Source organism: Glycine soja, chromosome 8 (genome assembly GCF_004193775.1).
Source record: "Glycine soja cultivar W05 chromosome 8, ASM419377v2, whole genome shotgun sequence".
In the NCBI taxonomy this organism is placed as follows: Eukaryota; Viridiplantae; Streptophyta; class Magnoliopsida; order Fabales; family Fabaceae; genus Glycine; species Glycine soja.
Genome location: NC_041009.1, coordinates 4,799,882 through 4,827,670, shown reverse-complemented (window position 1 = coordinate 4,827,670; position 27,789 = coordinate 4,799,882). Strand labels below are relative to the sequence as shown.

General features: G+C 32.5%; 4 protein-coding genes across 10 annotated transcripts; 3 read left to right on the top strand and 1 right to left on the bottom strand.

Moving 5' to 3' along the window:
- Positions 1 to 556: 556 nt before the first annotated feature.
- LOC114422060 (anthocyanidin reductase ((2S)-flavan-3-ol-forming)-like) lies at positions 557 to 3,238 on the top strand. Its single transcript, XM_028388246.1, has 6 exons — positions 557 to 686; positions 1,211 to 1,377; positions 1,525 to 1,725; positions 2,167 to 2,326; positions 2,440 to 2,653; positions 3,049 to 3,238. The coding sequence occupies exons 1-6, from the start codon at positions 557 to 559 to the stop codon at positions 3,191 to 3,193; spliced, it is 1,017 nt and encodes a 338-aa protein (XP_028244047.1). The 3' UTR covers positions 3,194 to 3,238.
- A 1,970-nt stretch (positions 3,239 to 5,208) lies between these two features.
- Positions 5,209 to 8,336, top strand: LOC114421336 (anthocyanidin reductase ((2S)-flavan-3-ol-forming)-like). Its single transcript, XM_028387217.1, has 6 exons — positions 5,209 to 5,442; positions 6,095 to 6,261; positions 6,397 to 6,597; positions 7,011 to 7,170; positions 7,295 to 7,508; positions 7,981 to 8,336. Exons 1-6 carry the CDS (start codon positions 5,316 to 5,318, stop codon positions 8,123 to 8,125), a joined length of 1,014 nt encoding a protein of 337 aa, XP_028243018.1. The 5' UTR covers positions 5,209 to 5,315; the 3' UTR covers positions 8,126 to 8,336.
- Positions 8,337 to 8,555: 219 nt separating this feature from the next.
- LOC114421335 (calcium/calmodulin-regulated receptor-like kinase 1) lies at positions 8,556 to 14,161 on the bottom strand. 7 transcript variants are annotated; one of them, XM_028387210.1, is made up of 8 exons: positions 13,968 to 14,161; positions 12,388 to 12,743; positions 11,583 to 11,736; positions 10,698 to 10,827; positions 9,974 to 10,068; positions 9,786 to 9,857; positions 9,179 to 9,382; positions 8,556 to 9,045 (listed from the first exon to the last, which is right to left on the bottom strand). In XM_028387210.1, exons 2-8 carry the CDS (start codon positions 12,690 to 12,692, stop codon positions 8,728 to 8,730), a joined length of 1,278 nt encoding a protein of 425 aa, XP_028243011.1. In that variant the 5' UTR covers positions 12,693 to 12,743; positions 13,968 to 14,161; the 3' UTR covers positions 8,556 to 8,727. The 7 variants fall into 7 exon arrangements, with proteins under 7 accessions (XP_028243011.1, XP_028243017.1, XP_028243014.1 ...); XM_028387216.1 differs by having other exon boundaries at positions 10,698 to 10,824; XM_028387213.1 differs by lacking the exon at positions 13,968 to 14,161 and adding an exon at positions 13,458 to 13,545.
- Positions 14,162 to 21,677: 7,516 nt separating this feature from the next.
- On the top strand, positions 21,678 to 27,107 carry LOC114421334. Its single transcript, XM_028387209.1, has 6 exons — positions 21,678 to 22,079; positions 22,374 to 23,391; positions 23,521 to 23,708; positions 25,527 to 25,563; positions 26,070 to 26,128; positions 26,233 to 27,107. Exons 1-6 carry the CDS (start codon positions 21,982 to 21,984, stop codon positions 26,717 to 26,719), a joined length of 1,887 nt encoding a protein of 628 aa, XP_028243010.1. The 5' UTR covers positions 21,678 to 21,981; the 3' UTR covers positions 26,720 to 27,107.
- Positions 27,108 to 27,789: the final 682 nt, after the last annotated feature.

Here is a 27,789-nt window from a genome sequence, read left to right as displayed (position 1 = left end):
AAATTGAATTAAAAAGTGCTTATCCCCAGTTTAAATATTCTACGGGTATACCAGGTATACTGTGTTCAAATAACAAAACCATTCCTTTTAAGAAGCAAAGCAACTCTGTCTCTCACCTCATCAAATCAACTCAATTACATTAAAGTTATTTTTTATACTAATTACATTAAAGTTATTAGATGTTGACCTAATTCAGTTATCAAATAGTAGATACGTAATTTTTTAATTTACTTAAATTATATCTTTTGATTTCATCAAAAAAAGAAAATTATATCTTTTGTTATCTTAGAATTTAGGTAAATATCTTGGTTTAGGATTTACATAAATTTTGAACGCGTAGATATCTTATTTTATCTTAAGAATTAGATAAATGTATCATCTTTAAGATTTCCTTGAATTCAAATAGTACGTACCTAATATCTTATTTTATCTTAGGATTTCTATATATGCATGTCTCGGTTACAACTACGATCAATTTTGAGTGAACCACTACTTTATACAAAAGTGTCATTCATAGTACAATTTCCCCTCCTTTGATTGAAGTGAGTGTGTAAACATGGCCAATATCAAGCAAATCGGAAAGAAGCAGGCTTGTGTGATCGGTGGCAGTGGATTTATTGCTTCTTTGTTGATCAAGCAGTTGCTTCAGAAGGGTTATGCTGTTAATACCACTGTTAGAGATTTAGGTTCCTCTCTCTCTCTCTTTTACTATTCTCCACTTCTTGTATATAAACCATTTATATTTTATGGCGATAATTCAGATTTTACAAGAAGTTCTAAAACGTTATTAATAATAAAAAGAAACCAAAAGAATAATAGGTGTAAGATTTAATTATTAGTTTGGTCCCTATACTTAATCACACTTTATGGAGTAAGATTTAGTTCACAAACAAGTAAATTCAACGATTTTGATTCCTACTGTCAATTATCTTCAAACTCTGTTAACGTAAGTCGTTGTAACATCACTGCAAAAAATGTCCAACAAAGTAAAATTGTGTCATTGTGAAAGAAATTTGTTATAGTTTAAACGACGGTCAATTTTTTTTTATTACTATTTTACACTACTAGAAAAAAAAATTAGGGCACATTTGTTGGTTTAGCTTAGATCAAACAAGTACTAGTCCTATTTCCCTTTGGAGTTTCATTGAAGACTAGAGATTAGAGAGTCCTACTAAGATATTTCTGTTAACAAAAATTTCATTTACTGCAGGTAGTATCAATAAAATAGCTCACCTTTTGGTACTGAAAAATCTGGGCGAATTGAAAATATTTAGAGCAGATTTGACAGTTGAAGGAGATTTTGAAGCCCCTATATCAGGCTGTGAACTTGTATTCCAATTTGCTACACCTATGAACTTTGGTTCTGAAGATCCTGAGGTATATTAATTAAACCCTGATCCTGCATTCTAAAAAATTTCACTAAATTGGAAGATTTTAGATTTTTTTTCTCTCACTAAATTGGATGCTTCTGTGTGAGTTGATGAAAAAATTAATCCAAAAATGCTTCTGCAAACTATTATTCAGAATGACATGATCAAGCCAGCAATCAGCGGCGTATTGAATGTGCTGAAAACATGTGCTCAAACGAAAGAAGTCAAACGAGTCATCTTGACATCTTCAACTGATGCTGTAACTATTAACCAACTCAATGGAAAAGGTCATGTTATGGATGAAAGCAATTGGACTGATGTGGAGTACTTGACCACTGCAAAGCCACATGGATGGGTAAGTAATAAAAAAACTTAAGCTGGTTTTCTGCAATGACCCTTCACAATGCACTCCATCATTCAGTGTCATTCCTAACTGAAAAAGATCAAGGCCTTGATTGTTTACTTAACAACAGTTTTTGGTTTTGTAAAATTTGTTTGTCACCTAAGCACATTTGAAAATGTTTGTCCCCTAAGCATATTTCTATTTTCTAAAAGTTTGCCTCTTGAATACCTGAACAGAACACTTGAAGAAAACAAAATAAGAGGATGAGAAAACATCTTCTGATTGTTTCTGTCTTTTGGTTTTTATAACACTTGTTTTTAAAATAATTTTCAAAACTTGGTATATTTTGGATGAGAAATTGATTGTTGAGTAATATGAAATTGTTTAAAAAACAATTTTTTAACAAAAAAGACTTATATTATGAAAGTAAAGTTCATGTATATATATGTGTAGGGATATCCTGCCTCCAAAACACTAGCAGAGAAGGCTGCATGGAAATTTGCTGAAGAAAATCACATTGATCTCATCACTGTGATACCTTCCCTCACTGCTGGTCCTTCTATCACTGCAGACATCCCATTCAGTGTTGTGTTGGCTGCGTCCCTAATGAAAGGTTCACAAACTACCATATCCAATGAATTTAATACTTTTACCTTGCCACATTTTTAAGCACTATACAAATTGACTCATGAATGTTTTGATGGAATTTTTGTTGGTACCTTGCAGGGAATGATTTCTACATTAAGTCTTTGAGAGAGATGCAATTGCTGTCAGGTTCAATATCTATCACTCATGTTGAGGATATTTGCCGAGCACATATATTTGTGGCAGAGAAAGAATCAGCTTCTGGTCGATACATTGTCTGTGCTCACAATACTAGTGTTCCTGAGCTTGCAAAGTTTCTTAGCGAAAGATACCCTCGATATGAAATTCCAACTGAGTAAGCCTCTAACCTTAAATTTGGTGTGAAAATTTTATAATGTAGAAACTCTTTTAAAGTTTTAGAAAATTTTGATTTTTGAAGGTTCACATAGCAGACAATATCTTTTTTGTCTTAGAAATTCTTTTCAATTGTTAGTTTTAACTTTTAACCAATAAGGTCACCCCCTTGATTAAAGTACTTGTGCAAGATTATGGAATCTTTTATGCAGTCCAATTTTATGGGCATGAATTTGTGAAGAAACTTCATTGTGTGGTTATGATTTGGCTTGAAAATTACTTCATAATGCTCTTTTATTTTGATGCCTTGATAAAGTTGTTAATAGCTTCCCCTTCTCAAATAGTAGAAACATGTCTTACATTCTATTGAAGCCAAGTATCATTCTATAAATGCAGATTCCATGATATCCCCTCCAAGGCAAAGTTAGTCATCTCTTCAGAGAAGCTTATCAAAGAAGGGTTCAGTTTCAAGTATGGCATTGAAGAAATTATTAACCATAGTGTGGAGTACTTAAGGAGTGAGGGGGCCCTGCTCAACTAAACTTCGATGTTCTTGCACTTGTTATAGAATTCATGTCATGATAAGTGTGTGCTCGAATTAAAAATTAATTTTAATTGTTTTTTCTATTTATACTTCTAACATTAGCAATACTTTTTAGAATGTTAATGTGTTGCATAACAAACAAGATTTAATACAAGATTAATTTTGTAAAATTGTTACTTTTTTTATTTATTCTTGCTAGAAAAAGAGAAAGAACCTTTCACGAAAATCTTCATAATTTCATTTGAGGTTCACATATATCTTTGGAAGTGGAGGACTACGATGCAACAGTTTATTTATTATTTCAGAGAATAACCATTGCCCAAAATTTCTTTGACCGGAGTAGCTTGTCCATAAAATAAGACATGGTGGTAATAAAAAAAAGGATTAATTGAACATTATTGTCATGGAATAGTAAACATACATAAATTAAATGACTCTTCATGTCTTTTTTTCTTCTTCATCATGATATTCATAGGAAATAATCCTCATTTGACTAATTAGTTGGGTCACCAGGTGTACCAATAGTTATTGGTCTTTTTCTTTTTGAGTAACAAATACCATTGAAAAGTCATTTAATTTATTATTTGTATGTATAATGGTAGATGATCTGGAGGTTATTATTATATCTTTTTCGGGTTTGTGTTAAGTTTATTTATTTTTTTTAATAAATGATTCATTACAAAAGGATTTTTTTAAGTGTATATTTCTTCTTTTTTTTTCTACTTCTTCTTTCAAGGGCAGGAAAATCTCATATATTGTGGTCCTTCCTTCACCACTCCCATGTGGATGGTTCACGGGTTCATAATTACTCACGCTTACTTAGCCAACATTTAGATATGACTCTATCTAAATTTTTTTGTTTACTTCAACATTTCTCACTTGTCCTACTTTTGTTATCGAATAATTTTTGGATATTAAATGGACCTTCCCAGAAGTTAATTTTAATGTGGCCAATTTCTTCTCTTTTGTAATTAGCTCTTAGACAATAATAATAATGATATTTCTAGATTATCTCCATTTATTTTCCTATTCATACGTGATTCTGTTGTGCGATTGAATGTTAGATAGACGGTGTAGATGAGGTGCAAAATTTTAATTCAGTCTGACATGTTTAATTGTGAAGAAAATGTTGAAAAAAATTAAAATAAAAGAAAAGAAATAAATGAGAAGAGAATGCAAAGTCTTGAATTAAATAAAAAAATATTAATAGCAAAATAATTTTAATTGACACCACATGACTATATCATACAATAAATATAAGGAAAAAATAAATAAGAAAAATAATTATTTAGCCTGGGTTGAAGCACTAGTTGGTTTTGACCGTTTGTAGCAAAATGATCCCTCTCCTAAGATACAACAACCAGTTGATTTCGACCGACTTGTGCAGCAAAAGGATCCCGAAACTTGTGAACACCAATGCTTTTGCTCTAAAAAATAAGTTTTTATAGGAAAAGAAAAAGAAGATATTTGGGAGAAAGGAGTTATGTGCTTGTGTTGTTCTTTTTTAGAGAACAAGAAATATATATATATATATATATATATATATATATATATATATATATATATATAGAGAGAGAGAGAGAGAGAGAGAGAGAGAGAGAGAGAGAGAGAGAGAGAGAGAGAGAGAGAGAGAGAGAGAGAGAGAGAGAGAGATCACCTTGTGTAGCAAACAAAAATATGATCATTGTAATCAACCTATAGTTATTAAAACAAACGTAATAGATCAGTTGGCTCATTAAAATAAAATCTTAAGAAAATCTAAAATAAATATTTTATTTTATAAAATAAAATTAATATATATTTATAAATTTTAAATTAAAACACAGATACTTATCGATAGACAATAGTAGTAGTGTGTAGGATATTAATGAAAGGTGAAAGGCTTTTTTGTTCACCCCCAAGACTTGTTGATGTTGAGTCGTTGGTAACAATACACACCACCTAACACCATCACGTGCTCACCTTCAATTTACAATACTCGAACGAAACGATTTGTTAGATTAAGTAACTGAAAGATTAATGTTATTATTTAAGAAGCTTCTCTCCTGAGGGAGGATTAAAAAACTGTCTATAAAGTAAGTTTCATTTTATCCTTTGAAGTGTGTGAGAGAGTGAAAACATGGCCACTATCAAGCCAACTGGAAAGAAGGCATGTGTGATTGGAGGGAGTGGATTTATGGCCTCTTTGTTGATCAAGCAGTTGCTTGAAAAGGGTTATGCTGTCAATACCACAGTTAGAGACCCAGGCTAGTCTCTCTCTCTTTGTGAAATATGTCGCTGTAAAACTGTTTATTTGTTTTGTTTACCATTCAGAAAAATTAAAGAGAATTAAAGAAATAGAAAAGGTATTTAAATTTTCTTTCAATTTTTAAATTTTAGCAGGTACATCTAGTGTGACTAAAGAGAAAGGCACATTATTCAAACGAGACTTTTTTTTAGATAAGTATTGCCTGAACACACGTGATTTTTTCTCTTTACAGAAAGAGACATGAGTGATAAAAAGAGGGGAAAAATGGTTTTAAAAAAATCAAAACTATACTTGACATTAGTAAAAAAAAAAAATGTAATTTAAAGGTACACACCTTTTCTCATAAATTAAATAAGGTGTTAGAAAATTTCTTCTTCTTTTCCCCTCCCATGTGAAAACCAAAAAGAGAGACAACTATTGAATAAATAAAAAAGGTGACATAGTAACCTACTTGTTAACATCCCATCAAAATATAAGAAAATTGGAATGAAAACAAAACCAACGAAAAGGTACTTAAAGACTAGTAATTGGTTAGCCCATAACAAGAAGCACAAGGCCAATCTCCCTTCTAAAGTTTTATTGAAGAATAGAGAATCCAATATAATTTTATCATGACCAAAAGTACTTAATTACATTGGTGTTTTGTGCAGATAATACTAAAAAAATACCTCACCTTTTGGCACTGCAAAGTTTGGGCGAATTGAACATATTTGGAGCAGATTTAACTGGTGAAAAAGATTTTGATGCTCCTATAGCAGGCTGTGAACTTGTCTTCCAGCTTGCTACACCTGTGAACTTTGCTTCTGAAGATCCTGAGGTAGATTAGACACTGAACTAGAAACTGCATTATAAATTTAACAACTAAATCGAATGCTTTTGCGTGTACGTGTGTGCGTGTGTATGTTGAAGAAAAAGACTAATGAGGAAATTCTTTTGCAATTACACTATTCAGAATGACATGATCAAGCCTGCAATCACAGGCGTCTTGAATGTGTTAAAAGCATGTGTGCGAGCAAAAGGAGTCAAACGAGTCATCTTGACATCTTCAGCAGCTGCTGTGACCATAAACCAACTCAAGGGAACTGATCTGGTTATGGATGAAAGCAACTGGACTGATGTTGAGTACTTGAGCACTGCAAAGCCACCCACTTGGGTAAAAGTCAAACCTTATTTCACACATATCTGGATCAGCATTTACAATACTAATTTTGAATGAAATTGATTTTCCAGTCTCGCGATTTATGTTTAGATGATTTTATTCTAAAAGTAACATAATAGTAAAACTCAATATAAAAGTTTTTATTCAACTAAAAAACTAGTTAAAGTTGTTTCAACTCAAAATCAATTTTTTAACGTAGGACCAAATGTGTGAACATTTATCTAAAATCATGTTAACTGTTATTTGGATATGATTTTGAATGATCCAACATGAATCCAAACACACTTAAAACTTAGGATGGGGATGAGGAATGGCTCTTCAGTCTTCACACTTACCATTCCTAGATGGAAAAGATTAAAACTCATTCGATAGACTCTAAAGTAGAGTGTGCATCCAAACACATGCAGGGTTATCCTGCCTCCAAAGCACTAGCAGAGAAGGCAGCATGGAAATTTGCTGAAGAAAATCACATTGATCTCATCACTGTGATACCTACTCTCACAACTGGTCCTTCTGTCACTACAGACATCCCATCAAGTGTTGGCATGGCAGCGTCCCTCATAACAGGTTCAAAATTGTCAAACCTACTGGTTTAAGGACCTTTTAGATGTGTCAAATAGTTGTACTTTTTAAGGACCATAGTGAATGCCCCCATATATGTTTCAATGGCATCTTTCTTTGTACTTTGCAGGCAATGATTTCCTCATAAACGCTCTGAAAGGTATGCAGTTGCTATCAGGTTCAATATCCATCACTCATGTGGAGGATATTTGCCGAGCACAAATATTTGTGGCGGAGAAAGAATCGGCTTCTGGTCGATACATTTGCTGTGCTCACAATACTAGTGTTCCTGAGCTTGCAAAGTTTCTCAGCAAACGATACCCTCAATATAAAATTCCAACTGAGTAAGCTTATAACCATACCTTTGGTTGAAATGCCTTTTCTTTTTTATTCTACGAATCCCTTGCCTTAGTTATAGATAAATTCTTTGGTGCGAGAATCAAGTCAAAGAATAAGAAGCCATTATTTCTGGTGTTTTGGCTTCATATTTTTAAAGTGGTTTATATATCGTATACAATATGCCAATATCTCTGTCAAAGAATTTCTCTTCATTTGTATTGGTTTCAGTTAATACGAAGTTCAGCCTCAATGAAACTTATGTAAGGCTATATATATCGAATCTTTTATGCGGACCAATTTTGTTGGCATACATTTTTAAGTAGTATCTGCATTGTGCTGAATTGGCTTGAAAGACTTCCAATGAAAGTTACCTCATATTGCACACTTGCACTTATGTTTTGAAGCCCGGATGATGTTACTGTTTTGGGTACTCCCTTTTCATTTGTACTTATGGCAAGTATCATTTTCTAATTGCAGATTCGATGATTGTCCCTCAAAGGCAAAGTTAATAATCTCTTCCGAAAAGCTTGTCAAAGAAGGATTCAGTTTCAAGTATGGAATTGAAGAAATTTATGATCAGACTCTGGAGTACTTAAAGAGCAAAGGGGCTCTGAATAACTGAATTTTGAAAATTCTAATGCTCTAGCAAACTCTCCACTTGTTATGTAGTAGCATCTTGCGAATAATTAATCAAGGGGAATAGCAACCATCTCTGTTAATCCACTACTTTATTACCACCTCCTTAAATTACTGATTATGATATTCCCCACTTTGTTAAAAAGAGAGCTCAGTCGCTTTATTAAGTTTGGATTTGATTATGCTTGTTGTTCAAATTTTCACGTTTTTATCACAAATGATTATACATACTTTATCAATGTTCACAATCACAAAGCATTAAGTTTATTAAACATACTTTTTTTACCCTCTCCGCCTAGACTTTTAACTCATAAGACTTGTGTGTAGGATTCCCATAACAAATTCAAGATATTATACCCCATCTATTTCATAATTTTAGTATGGTAAAGAAGTTAAATAACTTAGTAAACAAAATATAAAGCAGATATTTAATCATCCAAAAGCACTAGCAGATTCATAAAGATTAATCGGCTATGCAATCATCTATTTCATAATCCCAGTATGGTAAAGAAGTAATATTGTTGACTAAGTAAACAAAATAGAACGCAGATATTCACACATCCAAAAGCACTAGCAGAGCCTTAAAGATCATCGGCTATGCAATCTGCGCACCATCTTTGAACTCTCAATTGATGAGAAGTCCTGAATTTCAGTCTGGCCCACTTCAATGGACACTTCCTTCAATGCAGCAGGAGATGTTCCACCATGATCTTTAATTTGCCTCTTACAAATCTGAGATAATTCTTGAACAATTTCGCACATCGAAGGTCGGCTTTTGGAGACTTCATTAACACATTTGAATGCAAGTGAAGCCATGTCATGAAGATTATGCACATCATATTTTCCATTTAATTGTGGGTCCACAATTTCTTCCCATCCAACCTTACCCTCGCTTTCCATGACTGCCTAATCATAACCAGAAAAATGCTGTGTCAATCCTAAGTATTTGCTTACATATATTTTCAAACGCATCAAGATACACTCATGCACCACAGCACAAGCACAAACATAGAAACCAACAAGCAGATACTGTTCTTACTAGTTTTACATATTCCATGAGCCCTTGCTGTGGATTCCTGCCAGTGATAAGTTCAAACAGTAGCACACCAAAACTATAAACATCGCTTTTCTTAGTGAAGGTTCTTGTAGACAAATACTCGGGATCAACATATCCAAAAGTTCCTCTGACATTTGATGTGCGAGGTTTGATCATCTCTGGTCTGGAAAGCCCAAAATCAGTGACCTGCTCAGTAAAATATAGATGTTAAACATATATAGAAGAAAAAAAGGTTTTAAGCTTGAATATGGACGGAGACAAGTGAAGGGATATGATGAAAAAGGAAAACTGCAGCACCATCTTTACAAAAATAAGGTATCATTTTCAGAAAAGCTTCCTTTGAGTCAAGAAAACTAGGCAGATTAATTCTTCCTAACAACATTTTCAAGAAAGTAGAGTTAAGATAGTATTATTTTGTTGAATATATAGAAAAGGAGAATTTGCAAAATACAATGCATAAATGAAACAACAAATAACGAAAAAAAAAAAAACTCAAGATTTCCCAGAATTGAGATTGCAACGAAGAATATTTTAAAGTATGATAAACATCCCTTTTCATCTTTGTGGGAACTAAATGTGCAAAGGTTACCTTGGCTCTCATAGACTGGTCCAACAGTATATTGCAAGATTTGATGTCACGGTGCACAACAGGTGGAGAAGCCTGCAATGAGTTGTTTTTAAGAAAATACGAAGAAATCAAAGTAAACTTATTCCATTCAATGTTCTCCACGTGTAAATTTACCAATTTCATTAATAAGATTTGAGTATACTATATACCCCATGATGTAGATATTCCAGTCCTCTTGCAACATCTAGCGCTATGCTAAGCCTCAAATCCCAGCTCAATGGCTTGTGATTTTTTCCCAAATCAGCTACACAAAGAATGGTAAGTAAATAGAGAACAAGAAGGTACAAGTAAAAATTCTTCTAAGCTCTAGAAGAAAATATGAAAATTTGTGTTTCCTAGAATTATCTTTTGTTCAGTAAGCATAATGATAAGTTGACTGTGTGTCAAAGTTGATGAAAAGCAGCCTAATATATAACTAGATTAATGTTATCACCTCATATATGTGGTTTTAATTTTTCAGTAAAAATCCTATATTGGTTTTAAGCTAAAATAAAGACAAAAGAAAATAAAGAACTGCATCATGAACAGCAGGACATCACATACTATGTAAGCATGGTATTGCACTATCAAGAAAGTAAATATGAAGTTCGGTCTGGGGATAATCAAATGTTCTATTTTCCAAAAGACAAGTCAAAACAACTCAGATATTCAAATTATTGAATTAGATAAGTTCACTGATACATCATTGACACAAGACAAAGCAAATACAGATGTTTCCCTGAATTTAGACAAAAATTTCAGGTCAAACTATATTTTTAAGGAAGAAAGAATGAAGCCATTAGACACTGAGAGCATCTACTCCATCTGGCAATATACAAACAAATTATGCCAACTAGTATAAAATGACAAGAAAAAATTTAATCCCTTTCTAACCATATAAATGGGAATCAAGACTGCCATTGCTCATGTAAATGTAAAGAAGCATATGTTTTCCTCTTTCTGCCACATATCCCACCAAATCCACAAGGCTTTTGTGATGTAATCTTCCAAGTAATAAAACCTGCTAAGAGGGAAGGGGACTTTGAGAGTGTTAATCATCAGACAATTTTTAAATCCATGGAAAAGATAGCTGTAAAGAACAGTTTGAGAGTATCTTGTTGCAAATTAAAGGGAGGTAGCAGTAGAGTAACTGAGTAACAGCAAACTCCAACCATTATTGCAAGAAAATAATATATACAGGACATAGTGTTGCATTAATGTGTGTGAAAAGTTGTACTCTTGCACATATTACACCCTATATGAACACAACTCAGTTACCAGTCAGGGAGTGATCTGGTAGTTTTTTACCAGTTTAAAATTCAGAAGATTTGGAAGGGGAAAAAATGAAGATAACAGTATAATTATGTACTAAGAAATACCTTTGAAATTTATAGAAAAATTTTAGTTGAAAGTTAAAGTAAATTTCCGTACTGTAAAAAATTAAGAAAATGTAGTATGCCCAAAGTCATTATCCTCCCACACATTATAGGGTGTTTGAAGTAAAACTTCTACAAAATATCAAGAATCAATTAGTTTGGTAAAGTGGTAATTTAGTTTTCTATTCCCCAATATATTTTTCTAAGGTAAAGAAACAGTAACATTCACACTGTAGAGGATCCTATTGGGAGGCTATATCTTATTGTGATTTCTAAGGTAAAGCATCAATATTGCCATAAAAAATACCTCATTCAATACAAAAGAAATCTTTTCAAAGCAACTTATACAGACATACGGATACAGACACATATATAGAAACCTAAGCATATCATCAATTATTACCTCAGTTAAAAACTCCTGTTCCCCTTGCCTTGAATTAGTGCCAAGAACTTTAACAGCAACTGTCTCACCTGTATCCATCTGCGCTTTATAAACAGGACCAAATGCTCCATTGCCTATGATGGTTGTGAAATTAGAAGTAGCCTTTTGTATATCTCTGGAAAAGGTGTCACAAGATCACAGAAAAAGATTTAAAACATGAGCAAATAAACAGCACTATTGGCAGTTTCCCAGCTTCAGCCACTAAGCTACTAATAAATATATACAAGATCCAATATATTCAGTCCAAAAACCTAAAACTAAAAAATGTGCCAGAGAATTTGCATCATTACATTCTCACTATTTATAATATATAGACAATTTTATTATGCTCTTTGTTTCTCTTAATTGAAGCCAAGGTTTTAAGAAAAAATGGTCAGCAACTACTATTTCAACAACAACGCAAAGGTTTTTGGTGTCTTCATGATCTTAGTTGCGGCCGCATTGACCGCATTTCCCCACAATTTAAAACCTTGATTGAAATTAAATCTGACATTTTTTTCCTCCTCACTTTGAGTTACCGCATATTACCTTAATTATGTCTATCAAACACGACTGTTCGACTTATTTGCTTTCAGAAGTCCAAACTAGAAAAGCATATAGCCAGAAATATTATTTTTGCACAAACATCTGCTTCTTAAGAAAAGCATAAAGATTAATAGTAGGGTTCAAAAAGCTTAACTAAGAGATTCTAGTAGCCGCACACTAATTTACAGCAACTGTCAGTTTACAAAAGCAGGAAACAGCAGTGCAACAAAAGTTAACATACTTGTAAAAATACTTGGGAATTCCACATGCTGACACTGAACTATTCCTCCTAAGTCTTTCCAACCATATAGATGTGTTACTCCACTCAGATGTTCTGGGTGATTCCTGACCCTCTGATAATGTTGAGTTAGAATCAACCACTTGGACCTGAACAGGAATGGTCACTGCACTGTGAGAACTGCTCCTCTCAATGTCTGTGCGCTTCCTTCCACGTATGACGCAGGATACAATCGATAATGCCAAACTCACCCCAACCACAAAGCCTATGCAAATTCCTATTGTGAAAGTTAAGGTAGGCCAGTTCATCTCATGCAAAGTAAGAATATATCCTTGCTACATCAGTGTCTGCCCTTGTACCTGAAAATCACAAAACTATTAAGAGCCACCCAACTACCTTGCTCACTAAATAACAGAAAAAACATGCTCCACAGCACGTTTCTGTCATTGGATAACAAGGGAAAACCAACAGCTACATAATATTGTATCAAGTAATCAACAGGCATTGTTTAGAGTTGCTACATAAATCAGTTTTCCTAACTAGAATTTCTGGAATAGTCATTTCAAACTTTCAAATAGATTCATTTAAGGTTTCAAAAAAACAGTCCATGACCGCAATTTTACAAACAATCTTGAGATCTCCGTGACTGCAATTGTAGTTGCATTGACCACATTTGTCTGTAATTTCCTGCAATGTCAAAGATGGGGACAAAATTGTGGTTGCGACCACAATTTAAAACAATCTTTGTTTCTCAGGGGTAAGAAAAATGCAAAAAAGACATTTTGGTGCACCAGTTCCCACTTCTCAACTGCTTTCTATCAAGGAAGACTTTGCAAAGTACTATAAATTTACTCGAAAATAAGGTGAAGAGGGAGATAGAACCCCACAATGCAAAAGACTTCCCGTAAGGAGAATTTAAAAAATCTCAAACTTGCCGTAACTGAATGGATCATCTCATTATTCATTCCACTCAACTGGTTGAAAAGCCTAAGCAATCACCACCCAATGGTGAAATGAACAATCTGTGAATTACAATCTCCTTAAATAAGAAAAAAGAAATGGCTGGCACTTACGATAAGCAACAAATTGAGCTCATCAAAAGAACCTAAAAAATTGACTTACACGTGACTCATCGAAAAAGAGTAAACTGAACAAAACAAATATTAAAAAAAGAGACAGAAGGAAAGTAAAGTGGACAAGAAAGAATAAAACAAAGGTAAAAAAAAAATTAGATTCCTAATTTTTTTTTTTTCTGATAACAACAGATACATAAAATAATTCGACTGTAACAAAATTCTCAGTATTTAACGCATCTAAATACTCAATCTTGAATGATAAAAAAAGTTTACAATAAAGCGCATCTTTAGTTTGCATTTGAAAATTATGTGATGCACGTTTCAATATAAATTCTACTGATAAAAATAAAATACCAGCAAAAATAAGAATTCTAATGCTTTGATAAAATTACTTTGCCTCAAAATTAATTTTTCCAAGCATGCACGAAATCGTTAGGCACATGAAATTCTAAGTGTAAGTAACGAGGTGCGTAATAAGAATAATAATGAATTGAAGAGTTATCTTACAGAGTAGAGAAAGAACATTGACGATGTCAATGAAACAGAGACACGACAGAAGGTGCAAGGGAAGTGGAAGTACTACTACAGAGTAAGCAAAGCATTGCAATAGTTACATTACAGCGTTAGTATTATGTAGGTGAAGCGAAATCAGGAGAGAAAAAGAAAGAGAATGATGAGAAAAATGGAGAATTTAAGCGTGGCGAGATAGCATCGATTGCGGTGCATACTGATAAATGATACAAAAGTTGATTGATACAAAAATAAAATAACTAAAATTTAAATTTTAAGTTTATTAATATTTATTATTAGTTTTAAAAAAATAAAATGATCGTTGATTAAAACATTTCATGTATAATTTTTTTTCTTTACATAAAATAAAATTCCCAATTTTTATCTTAGGTCTCACTTTTTGTTAAAGAGCATTTTTAGTGATAAATTTAAATTAGGTTTGATGAGTAAGATTAAATATCTGTCTTATATTTTAGTGAGATATTTTAGATAATTTTTTTAGGTCCCACATGGATATCACTTTAAATATTTTATTTAATCATTTATTAAATTAAATATTATTAATTAAGTAATTAATTTTAATGAAATATTAAAGAAAAAAATTATAAATATAATTAAATTAAATATAATTATTTTTCTCTTCTCAACATCCACGTTTAATCTTATCTCCTCCTCCCTCTCTCTAGTATCTCTTCTTCTTCCTTTGTTTGTTCTATCCCTCCCCCTTCCTTCCCTCTCCTTCAACCCTTCCCCCTCTCCCTCCCAGGCTTTTAGGTATGTTTTTTTTTTCTGTTCTTCCTTTTTGTTAGGATGTTTTTTGTTTTTGTATTTTTTTTTCTTTGTGTAAGTTGATTTATTTTTAAGTAATTTTTTATTTTTTTTAGTTTGTACAAAGATCTAAAGGATTCTTTTAAGATAACTCACTTTTCACCTTATAGATCTTTGGAACACAATAATTACAATATCAAATCTTGAATCTTGAACAATAATCTTGAAATAGTAGCCTCCATACAATAGCTTTCATCTTCTTTTGGTAAGAACTGAGACTATGATGAGCACTTTAGCCAACTTTTTAACCTTATCTATAACTTGAAAAATAATAGAAATGATTTCTATATCCCAAAATAAGTGTAACTTATCTACCAAAAATAAAAATAAGTGTCATGTTTAAAGAACAATTGTTTCAAAATAATTGTCATATTAATTTTTAATACAATATTAAGTATTTTTTTAATAATACTTTTAATAAGTTTAGTTTTTCAAGTATTACTAATATTACTTTCTTTTATGTATTTAATAATATTAGTTTTATAAAATCATTATTCTTTTTATTTATTTATTAACTTTTTTTGTTTGTGTAAAATTTACTTAACACAACACTAATTTAATAATGTCATTCGGGAAATTCAAATGTCTCCCTTCTTCTTTCATTTTTCCTCAACTATTGAGTCAATCTTATTTTTCACTAGTAAACCACTTATAAAAAATATTAATATTTAAAAAGTCATTAAATGAATTTTATTATCTTTAAGAGAGAGAAAATTATACACTAATAGAATAAATCATTATTTATGATAAATTTATTATATTTTATACAATTAACTCGAAAGTTATACAAATGATAATTTATAAATTAGATGACATTGTAAATGTAGTATAGTACCGTTAAACTCTATTTAATTTTAAAGCTTTTATTTTAAATTTTATAATAACTTTAAAGACAAAAAAAAATGCCTTAATTATCATAACCTAAACAGGCTACACAAGAGAACATCTGTCTTCCTTTTTTGCCAAATTATACCATTACAGTGTACCAATACAAATGTTAGTAGAATTTAATTTATATTTATTACTACTGTGATAAAATAGTTTCCTGTCAAAAATAAGTAAATAATTTTTTCTTAAATGTTTATATAAAATCTTTTGTAATACATGTAAATTAAACTAACGTTAATAATTTATTTTTAATACATTCTTTAAAAATATTTGTTTTCATTAGCTAAAATTTATTTAAAATTACAGAATTATGTATGTCTCGTTTTGTTTATTAATATAGAATTATGTATGTCTCATTTTTTTATTAGTGAACTTCTGTTCACTAATTTAAAATGTTTAATAAACTTAATTAATAATAAAAAATATTAAATGAAATGGGTTAGAGTATAAAGATCAACAAGTAATATTGGAAGAAGTACTTAAATGCAACCAATAGTTGGGGGATCGAAACCATTTATATGACATAACTTAAGTATGTAGTGTATGTGACGCAATGAAGTAATTTGTTTTTAATTTTTAGTTTTTCTTTTTCCAGTAAAATAAAAAAAATGTACCACTTAGTGGATTTTGTGTCTCCTTTTATAATATTTTAATATATATATATATATATATATATAACAAATATAAAATAAAATTCATATTCGTTTTAATTTAATTTATTTGTTTATAAAACCCCCATCGTAGATTAGTATTTATCATGAAATCCTGTATAGAATTTCTCATATGTTATATAAAATTAAATTAACATAAAATATGATATCTTCAAAGTAAACTAAAAGTTTATTTTGTATATATATGTAATTATTTTTAATTTATTTCATATACAATTGTAATCATCACTCGTAATTTTTTTTATTAAAAAATAGTCTTTATCATAAATTTATTATAATAACTCTAATTCAATTTATAACTTTTTTGGATAAAGCAGAGGATCGTCTAAAAAAGCACCTACCAAACAAATGAATACTTATTCAATCATATTCAAAAGCAATTAAGGAGAATTATGCATCTACCAAATGGCTCGGAAAATATTTTATTACAATTAAACTTAGACCTTTTTGTTCACTTCTTTAATTTTGAGTTAGTATTTTTTAAATATTTATATTTTAAAAAGATTTTAAAAAAGTAAGTGTTAGACAGAGACAACTTGAGAATTACTTCATCTAAGGGTAAGAATAAGTCTAATTAATGGGCACTCTTCTCCCCTTCTTTTAAGTCTAATGGACATTAGGTTCCCAAACTCCATTGCTAAGGAAAGACCCTGTGGATTTAATTGGAAAAAATACATTCAAGATTGAGCACAATGAGGGTGATAGGCTAAAGACAAAATGTTATCCCGATGAAAGTAATTCTTCAAGAATTATGGTTGTCATAGAAGGATTTAGTTATCGGCATGCTTTAGGGGATAATAATTAGGTTTTTTCAAAAAAGGGACCATCTAAAGCCAGTCATAGACTGTTGGGAGGCATTGGCGTGGTAGATGTGCGGAATTGATTTTACATGGTGAAGTTTAATATAACTAAGGATGCAGAAAAAAGTCATTAGTTGGGGGATCTTAGATGATTTTATATCACTACTTCATAGTTTTTCCACGGATTTCAATCTATGTGTCATCAAATGTTAGGATTGGCAACATCTTAGTTTGGATTCATTTTTTGGGTTTAGGTATAGGATACTATGATGAAAGTGTCCTCTTAGCTTTGGCTTTAGCTGTGGGAAAACCAATGAAGGTCGATGTATGTTGATGCATTGAGGGGAAAGTGTGTTAGATTACGTGTTGAAATCAACGTTGATTAGTTAGTGACATGGTAGGTATTGGGAATTGATTTTACATGGTGAAGTCTAGTATAACTAATGATAGAGAAAAAGTCATTAGTTGGGGGGATCTTAGATGATTTTCTATCATACCTTGAAGTTTGTCTGTGGATTCCAAACTTCTGTGTCATCAAATGTTAGGATTGACAACTTCTTGGTTTGGAAATTTTTTTTTTTTTTTGAGTTCAGGTATGGGATACTTTGATGAGATTCTCCTCTTAGCATTGGCTTTGGCGGTAGGAAAACTAATGAAGGTTTTACGTTGATGCATCAAGGGAAAAGTCTGCTAAAGTATGAGTTGAAATTGACCTTGATTAGCTAGTGATGGGAAGAGCATGGTTTAGAAATCATTGAATTATTTTCTTTTAGTCTGCAAAATACTCGATTTGTTGTTGAATATGAAGGTTGTTGTATTGTATAAGATATATGGCTTCTTTGGTCATATAGTGAGAAACTATTCAAAATAGGATGTTTTATAGTTGTTGACCACAGATGTCCGTATCTCTACGGTATAAGGAGAAGCACACGTGCAAGAAGTTGCTTGACAAGCAAATCTTAATATAAAAATTACAACTACCTTAAATCATGGGGCAACTAAACTATGTGAGGGTTAGCTTGTGATAACTAAAGGAAAATGGTCAAATAAATCAAGACAAAAGAATAGGAGAGGAAATATACGAGGGATGAAATTTAGGAAACCAAATGAGGTTAGTAATGAAACCCAAGCCTTAAAGAGTAATAATGATGGTAATAGGGGCCCCAAATTTAAATTTGGAAAAGTTTTCTACCTTTTTGGAGCCAAAGGATGACATGAAAGTTAAGAAAAAAAAGAAAAAAAAAACTCAAAATGATCAAATATTAAAAAATATTATAAATTATGACGTCTACAATCCTATTTTAGAGTCTTCGTCTAAGGCAATGCATTCCGACCAAACCTACTAACACCCCAAGTCTGATATATGTGGTCAAGTCTTATGATTTTTCAAACCATGTTGATATTCATGTTTCCCTCATGTTAACAAGTTGTTGTTTGTCTTGCAAATGCCTTCTTACCTACAATAAATATTGAGGTCCTTACTCCGAACAAACTAATATTATTAAAGGATCCAAAGTAGTCCAATCTTACCTTTAGGACTGACAATGAATTGAACTAACTCAAACATAATTTAAGATTCGACTTGATAATTGACTTGTTAAACTTGATTCATAAAATAAATAATTGAATTTGAGTTAAAGTTGAACTCGTTAAATTAATGGCTAAAGTTGGACTACATATGTTTCGAGTTCGATTGATTCATAAACCAACTTGATATATATATATATATATATATATATATATATATATAATATATAATATTGAATTGATATAATTAATTTCATATTAATTTTATTTTTACATAAAATAAATAAATAAATGTGTAAAATAATTTAATTTTAAATCAAGTTGAGCTGAATCAAATTATTTGTGAATTTTAATCAAGTCAAACTCGAGTTGACACCAAAGATTCCGATCAAACTCAAGTCGAATTTCAAGCTATACCATTTCTTGTCAAGTTGAGTTAAACTGAACTCAACTCGACTCATTTTTAATCTAACCTACCTTCTAATTGGGAATAGAAACATCAAATTATTTTAGTAATTTTTTATCACATTAAAATAAATAATTTTTTCCCATTATTTCATACTATCAATCCTCCTCTTGCTCGTTATAATTTGCCAATCCAGAAACTTTCCTTTTCCCATTTTAAAAAAAAAAATCATTTTATATGCCATTTTACCTTTTTTTCTATAAGCCTTCATTCACCTCTTTTTTCCATTTTGCAAAATTACAAACTTTGTCTATACTCAATTCCATGGCAGTTACCATTTCCATTCCCCCTATAATACACTCTCATTCCATTTTATTTTTCCAAAATTACCCCCCCCCCCCCCCCCCCCCCAAAAAAAAAACCCACTCCCCCCTTCCTTTGATATATCGAAACCACTTTGAGAATTTTTTGGTGTACTATTCTTCGGACCTAACTCTTCTGCTGTCCCTTTTTCAACTGTCCTCGTGTTGCTTCTTAAAAATCACATAGTTTTAAATTGAACCATAAAATTAAATATTAACACAAACTAAGTAGATAGCACTTGAACAACTGAGAAAAGGACAACGGAGAAACCAATTTCACTATTTTCTCTAATATAGGGACTATGATGTACTAAAAGTCTAATACCTACTAGTGTCTAGTTTTACCTATAATGGGTTGTCACATTCCTTGGAAGATTTTGTGTCACAGTAACCGCATTTTAGAAGCCCTGGGCTCGTGGTACTCTAACAATATTCTCGTTCAAGGTACTTAACATGGTAACTGAACACAATGAAGAGAGAGACCAAACAAACCAAGGAGGTGTAAGGGATATTCGAGACAATAAAGGGTCGATTTATAAATAACTATTGGAAACCTAGGAGGGGAGTGTATTTTTCTTATTAGAAGAAAAGGAGAAAAATAACAACTCCACTGTTTTTCTTATTTTTTCCCCCTCATATTTCTTCATTTTATATAATGCGAGGTTGTAGCAACCAAGTGAACCAAGTACTAAAGCAAATAAGTTGTTCGTTCTTGATTGTGTAATCCCTACTGTGGAACCGCTGGGTGGCAATGCCTTTGGCGTTCTTGACTATGTAATCCACAATTTATTGTTGTTTGTATTTTTTCAACAACGAAAGCCTTCGCAACTCCACCTCAATGTTGCTACCGTAGGGTTGATGCTTGCATTCACCCCACCTGTTGCAGAGAGACTTGCGCAAATTGAGAAAGGGTAGTGTATTATATAGGGTAATTTTGGGGGTAAAATAAAAAAGAGAGTGCCTTGGTAAACAAGGGGTAGTGGAAATAGCAATAGCCCCATTTTATTTATGACAAAATGGCTGCCTATGGACAGTCCAACTTGTGCTCTAAGTTGGCCCAAACCTTTAATGGATCCAAAGTCCTTCCTATTAGGGTAACAAAACTTAGAGTTTAATAGTGATGTATGAATAGTAAATGTTGGTTAAGTTGATAAGGATTGTATTCATATTTTATAAGAATATGAGTTTAAATCTTGATACTGATGTGATGATCTTATTGGTCTGCGATCTCATGGTATATCTATAAGTGCTCGTGAGCCTTAAAACATGTTTTGAATTTGGTAAACTTTCAGGACTCAACTCATTTAAACTCTTAATCAACAAAATAAAATAATTTTTTTTATACTATCATTTAATTATAAACTATTATATTCAGTAAATTTGTTAATTTTGTAAAAGAAAAAAAGTCATGTACTGATAAATTTTTTAATGTTTAAAATAATTATTTTAAAATAATTATAATTTGATGAAAGTATAAATTATTTTACATAATATATATGCATTAAACTTATAATAGATATCTTAAAAGTAATATTTATTGTAATTTGATGATGTATAATTTAATGATATTATACAATTTTTTACACCGATAATATATGATCTTTAAACTTTTAATTTATATGAATTTTCAGGCACAAATATTTTATAAAATCAACATTATACATTATAATAGATATAACTTTCCTATAAAAATAGATATATTTTTTGAAATAATTATTATGAAAATTAAAAATTTATTATACATGTTAATATGGAATTAAACGATCATATAAAAACTTTTAATATGGTATATTTACTTATAAATTCTTCTTTTTATTTGATTTACTCATAAATCCAAGCAGGAGAGGATTTTTATTTCTGCATCCTACGATGACAAAGTTTTGTTCCTTTGCGTGGCAACATCGTATGGAGTATGGACAATCATAATCATAATCTATAAAACACAAAAACAATCCCAAATATTAATATGGCACTTTATTTTAATAACTATTTATCTCAAATATATGGTAAGTGATCTAATTCTTATATTTGTGCATATAGATTTATTTTAATTGGCAACAATATTGGGGACAGAAAATACTAAATATATATGTAGTTGATGCCACCTATTTAAAAAGATATAACAAAAATTAAAAGTTAAAATAAAATTGAAAAGATATAATTAGTCGTACTTCTAGACTGATAATACTTTTTATAAAAATTCCAAATAAAGCAAAACCAAAATAAAAAATAATTTGTGCACAAAATCATTCTCTGATTCTCACACAAAACGCTACTCATCCATCTTCTTCACTTTCTTTTCCCCCTTTCGGTTTCGCACCTCAAACCCGACATCAATCTTCATCCCGTTCCTGTTCCCCTTCCTCTCTGTTTCTCCATTCCCACTCGTGGAGTTACTCTCCTTACTTTTCTTTTCTCTCCCGTCGCTTCCAACAGCAACCACGACCCTGAATTTTAGGCTTTGGGATTGAGATTCTTTCTTCTTCTTTTTTTGATTTTTTTTAACTTCTGTGAGGGAGAAAGGGGAGAATGTCGAAGAAGAAAGTTAGCGGCAACACCATGACGCTGAAGGACTTCCATGGCGGTTCAATTCCCTCTGATCTCCCTCTACCTTCTGCTCCCGGCGTGTAAGCACCGCCCCTTTATTGTTCTTACCTTTGTTTTCAATCTATTGTTTTAAATTTTTAATCTTTTCGTGTTAGTTTGATTTGTCTTCGATTATTCGCAAATGGGTACCCCTGTTGATGCTGCGGTTGTGAAAAGAAAAAAAAAGGGTGTTTGAGAGAGAAATTAGATCTGTGGATAAGTGGATTGACTGGATTCTAATTGTTCATGATTTTTGTTTTCTTTTGTTGTGATGAGGTTCTTCATGATGGATCTGTTTGTGCAATGTGTTTACCCCTTTTTTTGGGTTTTTGCAGGACTGTGAGGACTTCAGATCGTGCTGGTTTTGATCGGCCGTCGGCGTGGGGGACACCGATGGGCCGGTCGGATCATTGGTCTCGGCCGCACACGTCGCCGGCAACTAGGCATTATGATGACAAAACCCCGTTTTTGTCACACACTGCCCCAATTGGCAGGAATTTTGATGAGGATGAGAGGAAGCCCCTTGATGGTGGTTCGATGCCACGTAGGACAATCAGTGATGAGAGCATCCGTGGTGGTCCGCCTCCTCGTGTTGAGGTAAGGCCACCTGAGTTTGGACCGGGAGGAAGTTCATTGGGCAGGCAAGTGGCTCCAGTGTCTCAAACTCCTGTTGGGGCAGGTAATTCATACTCGGGGAGGCTCACCGATGCGGTGCATGTGGGGATGAATCCTCCGAGTTTAGGAGGTAGTAAGGAGCAGGGAACTGCAGCAGGTGGTGGTGGTTATCCGAACGCGTGGTCAATGCGGAAAGAAGTGGCAAGTGCTGTCGAGCCAGAGCAACCAGCTTGGTCTAGTGCTGGTGCTGCTTCCAAGTTGGCTCACGCCAGTGCCCTTGAGAAGGTGTCTTCTGGTAGATGGCAGTCTAAGGCTGTAAATTATCAGACTGATGCTGAGGTGGTTAGATCTCCTGAAGTGGAGAATAGACCACATGTTAATGTTAATGGCGTTGGTGCCTATAATTGGACGGAGGCAGTGGGTGAAAAGGAGTATTATGATGCAATGCTAGCTAGACACGCTGAAAGGGGCTTAGGCATTGATAATCCGATGCAAGGTGGTAGGAATGAGTTACCAAATTATGAAAGGTCTGGGGTTTCCCGATATTCAGATGTACGGCCAACAAGTGCACCTCATCACTCTGGTGGGGTTCAGCTGGCTCGAAATGATGGAAAAATTGTTGGGTCTGATTTGCAGCACCCTATGCCTTCTGAACTAACTGAGCGACCTAAACTGAAGTTGCTACCAAGGGCAAAGCCAGTGGAAAGTTCAGAACCTGCTGTCATGGATTATGCACAGGTATTCACGAGTTCAGCTTACAAAATTCCTTCCACAAGATTTTTTTCCCTTTTGGCTGGGGGATTGGGTGATCAGCTTTTATTTATTCTTACAGTTATTTTATGAACTCTCTTATTTGCTTCATGGTAGGGTAATCGTCAGGTTAATGATTCTGGCCATGTTGAAACCGTTTATCAAGCACATGGCCATGCTAATTTTGTGAAGCCTGTATCAGCTGGAAATGACAATGGGAAAGACGCAGGACAGCGTCCGAAGCTGAATTTGAAGCCTCGGTCTCAGCCCACTGAAAAGCTGGATGGAAACAGTGAAAGAGACAGGTCAGTTGCGTGAGCCGTCAGGCAGTCAGTTTGGGAATATTTAACTATTGTATATATCTATTTTTTGGTGTTTGTGTTGTCTATGAAACACTGCCAGTTGGTTCAAACTATAGTGAACTATTGCTACGTAAAACTATTTTTACAGTAGCTGCTTGAAGATTATAAGAGTGTTTGCTCATCACATAAAGTTTCAAACCCTAATCCTAATATATTAGTAATACTCCAAATATGCACCATGAAGTGGGAAAGATATTTTGTTTTAACCTAACTACTTATTTGATAGAAATACTGGGTTTTCACGGGTGGTTCACGTGTCAGGTCAAGTCCAAAACTAAATATAATCCACCTTTTACAAATAGTTTAGGGATTTAGGTTGCCTTCATCAGAGTGAAGATACCTGTGTTCTTTGTGAGAAAAGTGATCCTACTTTTATACAACTCCAATATTTCCTGTTTGGAATGATCAGAAAGGAAGACATGATTCCATCACTTACCACACAGGTATGCATGTGTATGCTCGTAAAATATACAAGGGAGAACATGTTATAATTTCTGAATCAATTTTAAAATTTTAATGAAAATAAAAAAAAGGAGATTATGTGCATTTCATGACCCATGTGTGTATGTGTGTTTGAAATATTAACTTCATTTTTGCTTTTCATTAAATTAGAATTATGGAAAATCTTAAAAGTTTCACTCTGGCTTTGTTACTTTCCAAAGGCCATAATTTGGAGGAACAGTTGTGCTCCCTAAAGTCTAAAAGTGATGGAGAGAAGTAGGGAGGTGAGACAAAGGAAGATAAGTGGTTTTAAGTCTTGAAAGATTATTAGATTGGTCACTTGATCCTGGAATAAATGTCTGCAAGATTTATTTGCTTTCAGGAATAATAGAATGATATTTTTTTTTCCTATTAAAGTGTGGGGGATGAGCCTCATCTAGTTTCCTCTATTTTTTTCTATCTTCCTCTCTGTACCTTATACATTTAATTTTTCATTTTAATAATTTTTTTATTAAACAAATTTGAAGAAGAAACCATGGAATTTTATGCTACCTATATATGGAAACATTATATTATAGGTAGCAATAGTTCTCTGTGTGTGTATTTACCCATGGAATTATGTGTGTGTCTGTGTTTGTATCCTTGGCTCGTTTTCAAATTTAGCTAGTAGATATTGAAATTTTGGAGCAATTCTGGAAGATTAGGCTTAGTCGCTTAGGGCTTGTTTCCTGCTTGGATTTGGATTGGGCCCTTAAATTCAAATTTGATGTTTATCACACATTTTGGAATTAGTAGTATCGATGCCACAGAATTAAAGAACAATTAAATAGTACCATTATTGATTCTTATGTTTGCTTTTAATACCGGAGTTAATTATTTTTATGTTTGCTTTTATTCATGTCATATAAGGAGTGCTGTATGTTTGCTGTTGTGAATTGTTAAAAGGAGCCTCATAACATAGCAAATGTATGACTTATTTTTGGTTTTCTTCACCCAATGCATGTAGCATGTATATTTTTTAAAAATGTAATCAGGCATTATATGTATTTTGAATACAACTGCATCTCAATCATGACCTAATTTAACAAAATAGTATCTCTTGGGTTGGGATTCTTGAATCATGTTTCCTATGTTTGTGAGCTGCCTACATGAAGGTTTCTTATCTCCGCTTTTGTTTAAAAGAAAAATGCATAATATGAAGTAATGATTGATGTTGAACTTTGTAATATCTTAATTTCATCTTGTGTCTATGCTCAATGCATAATAGGGCTATTTTGTAATATTTTAATTTCATCTTAATGACTGAGGCAAATGTTTCAGGAATGTTTTATTTGGTGGAGCTCGCCCACGTGAACTAGTAAGTGTTTTCCTTTATATATTATCCTGAATGCCAGTTAAAGTTTATGCTTTATTTTTATAGAGTAAATGGCCAATTTAGTCCTTGAATTATATCTCATTATCATTAGTTACTGAAATTAAGGAAAACTCAAATAAGTCCCTGAATTTTTTTAAGATTTCATTCAAGTCCCTGAAATCAACTCATTTTTCTCACTTTGGTCCCTAAACTTATGTGATTGTTATCACTTGGACTAAGACCAAAATAAGAAAAAAAGGGTTAATTTTTCAGGAATTTAAATGATTTTCTAAAAAATTTCAGGGACTTGTATGAGTTTTTCTTAGTTTTAGGACTAAAATGACAATGAGATACATTATTATTATTATTATTATTATTATGTGTTTTTGTCATGTTGGGGTTAGGGAGGATATCATGTAATGCCAAATGCAGCAACTGGCATTACTTTCTTTCCTTTTCTCCGTGCTTGGCTTGTTTTCATCTTGATAATGCTGCCAATTTTCCCACAGGTATTGAAGGAGCGAGGGATTGATGATGTTTCAATCAATGTGGTGGAGCATTCAAACAGGTAAGGACTTGTTTTGTCTGTCTGTGTACCATACCGTTTGACTCAATGGTGATCCAAGTCTGATTCAATGCTTGCCAATTGCCAATAAATCGTGTTCTGTAAAGGGTTGAAAACAATATTTTGAGGGTTCAGAAACATCCTGACCATTCAACCCAGACTCGATATGGTGAAAAGACCGAGGATGCTCATCTTGATCAAAAGACAGGCAGAAAACCTGAAAGGAAGGAGCAAAGGGCAGATGGTGATAGGGCTCATGCGCAGAGGAGAAATTGGCGGGGTGATACTCGGAGAAATGGGAAGGAGACCGATAGGCAGCCGCATGCCCCGGAGAGGCAACCTTCACCTGAGACATGGCGTAAGCCTGTGGAGCAGCAGCTAAAATCAGCTCCAGGTGCTGCTGGCACACGGTACAGTAGAGCAGCTTCGGCGGTTGAACTTGCACAAGCATTCTCCAGATCTGTATCAGATCCAAAAGTGAATGATAGGTTTTCAGGTCAAAGGGGTCTGAACACTGGCAACAGCAGCAGGACACAAGTTCCATTTTCACGGCTTGTTGGTCCTACATCAAGGCCTCAGATCAATGGTTATTAAAATATTTGGTGGATAATTGGACTCACTCAAGACCAATTTCTATGAGATAGCATTGGATTCATGCAATGTGGAATTGCAGAGCACTTCATGTAGTGGCTGTGGTTTTAGTTATTTTCTCCTCATTCACAACAATTGAGTGAGAAATTAATGATTTCTCAAGTTACATAGCCTTGGTTGTGACAATACCTTCTTACAATTACCATGCTTTATTTTGTTTTTATTTATTGCCCCATATCATTTGCTGCCAAAACACTAATTTTTTTTTCTTTCTTTGTGGTGGAGCTGAAAAGGCTGTTACCTAATGAAAACATTGTAGCATGATTAACACCATAAAATTGTTCGTTTTAGTTTCATCAACATACAGCTATCTTGGGCAATTTATGGATCATGATCACGGATTTCCAATTTCGAAACAATTTTTAAGTGCTCAGCTTCTTGCCAGGTTATCTGCAAAACAGTAATTTTTGTCAGTAAATCAATAGTTTAATAAATAATAACTATTCTTAATGTTGTGAGTTTCTGCTTGTATTCATAGTTTTGTATTCTTGTGTTACCGATAGATGGATGTGCTACTGAATCATATTACAACAGAAAATGAAATGTTGCTTTCCAAATTTACTCAATGAGTTAAATAACTTCAATGTTTTTGTTTTTTGCTATAATAAATAACTTTAATGAGACTATGTAGTCAAACCATGACTAGACAACGGACTGGCAAAGCTTTTATTTAACATTAATCATTTTTAAAATTTTGTTTTAGTTACAATCACACAATAAATTAATGTGTATAATGAACATCCAGAAAATTATTTTTATATAAGTAATTTTATGATGAATTAAGATTTGAATTCTTGTTGGAAGAGGTGTTCATATTTTATGTTTAATCATACCTCAGGGATGATGATTATGGGAAATAAAAAAAAAATAGATTATATGATTACATATTTTATATTGTTTGATGTTACATTGACTTATTTTGTACGAGTACATTTACTTAACTTATTTAAATCATAAATAAAATTCAAATAGATGAACCAAATTAATTAATATTTCATTTAATATTAATCAAC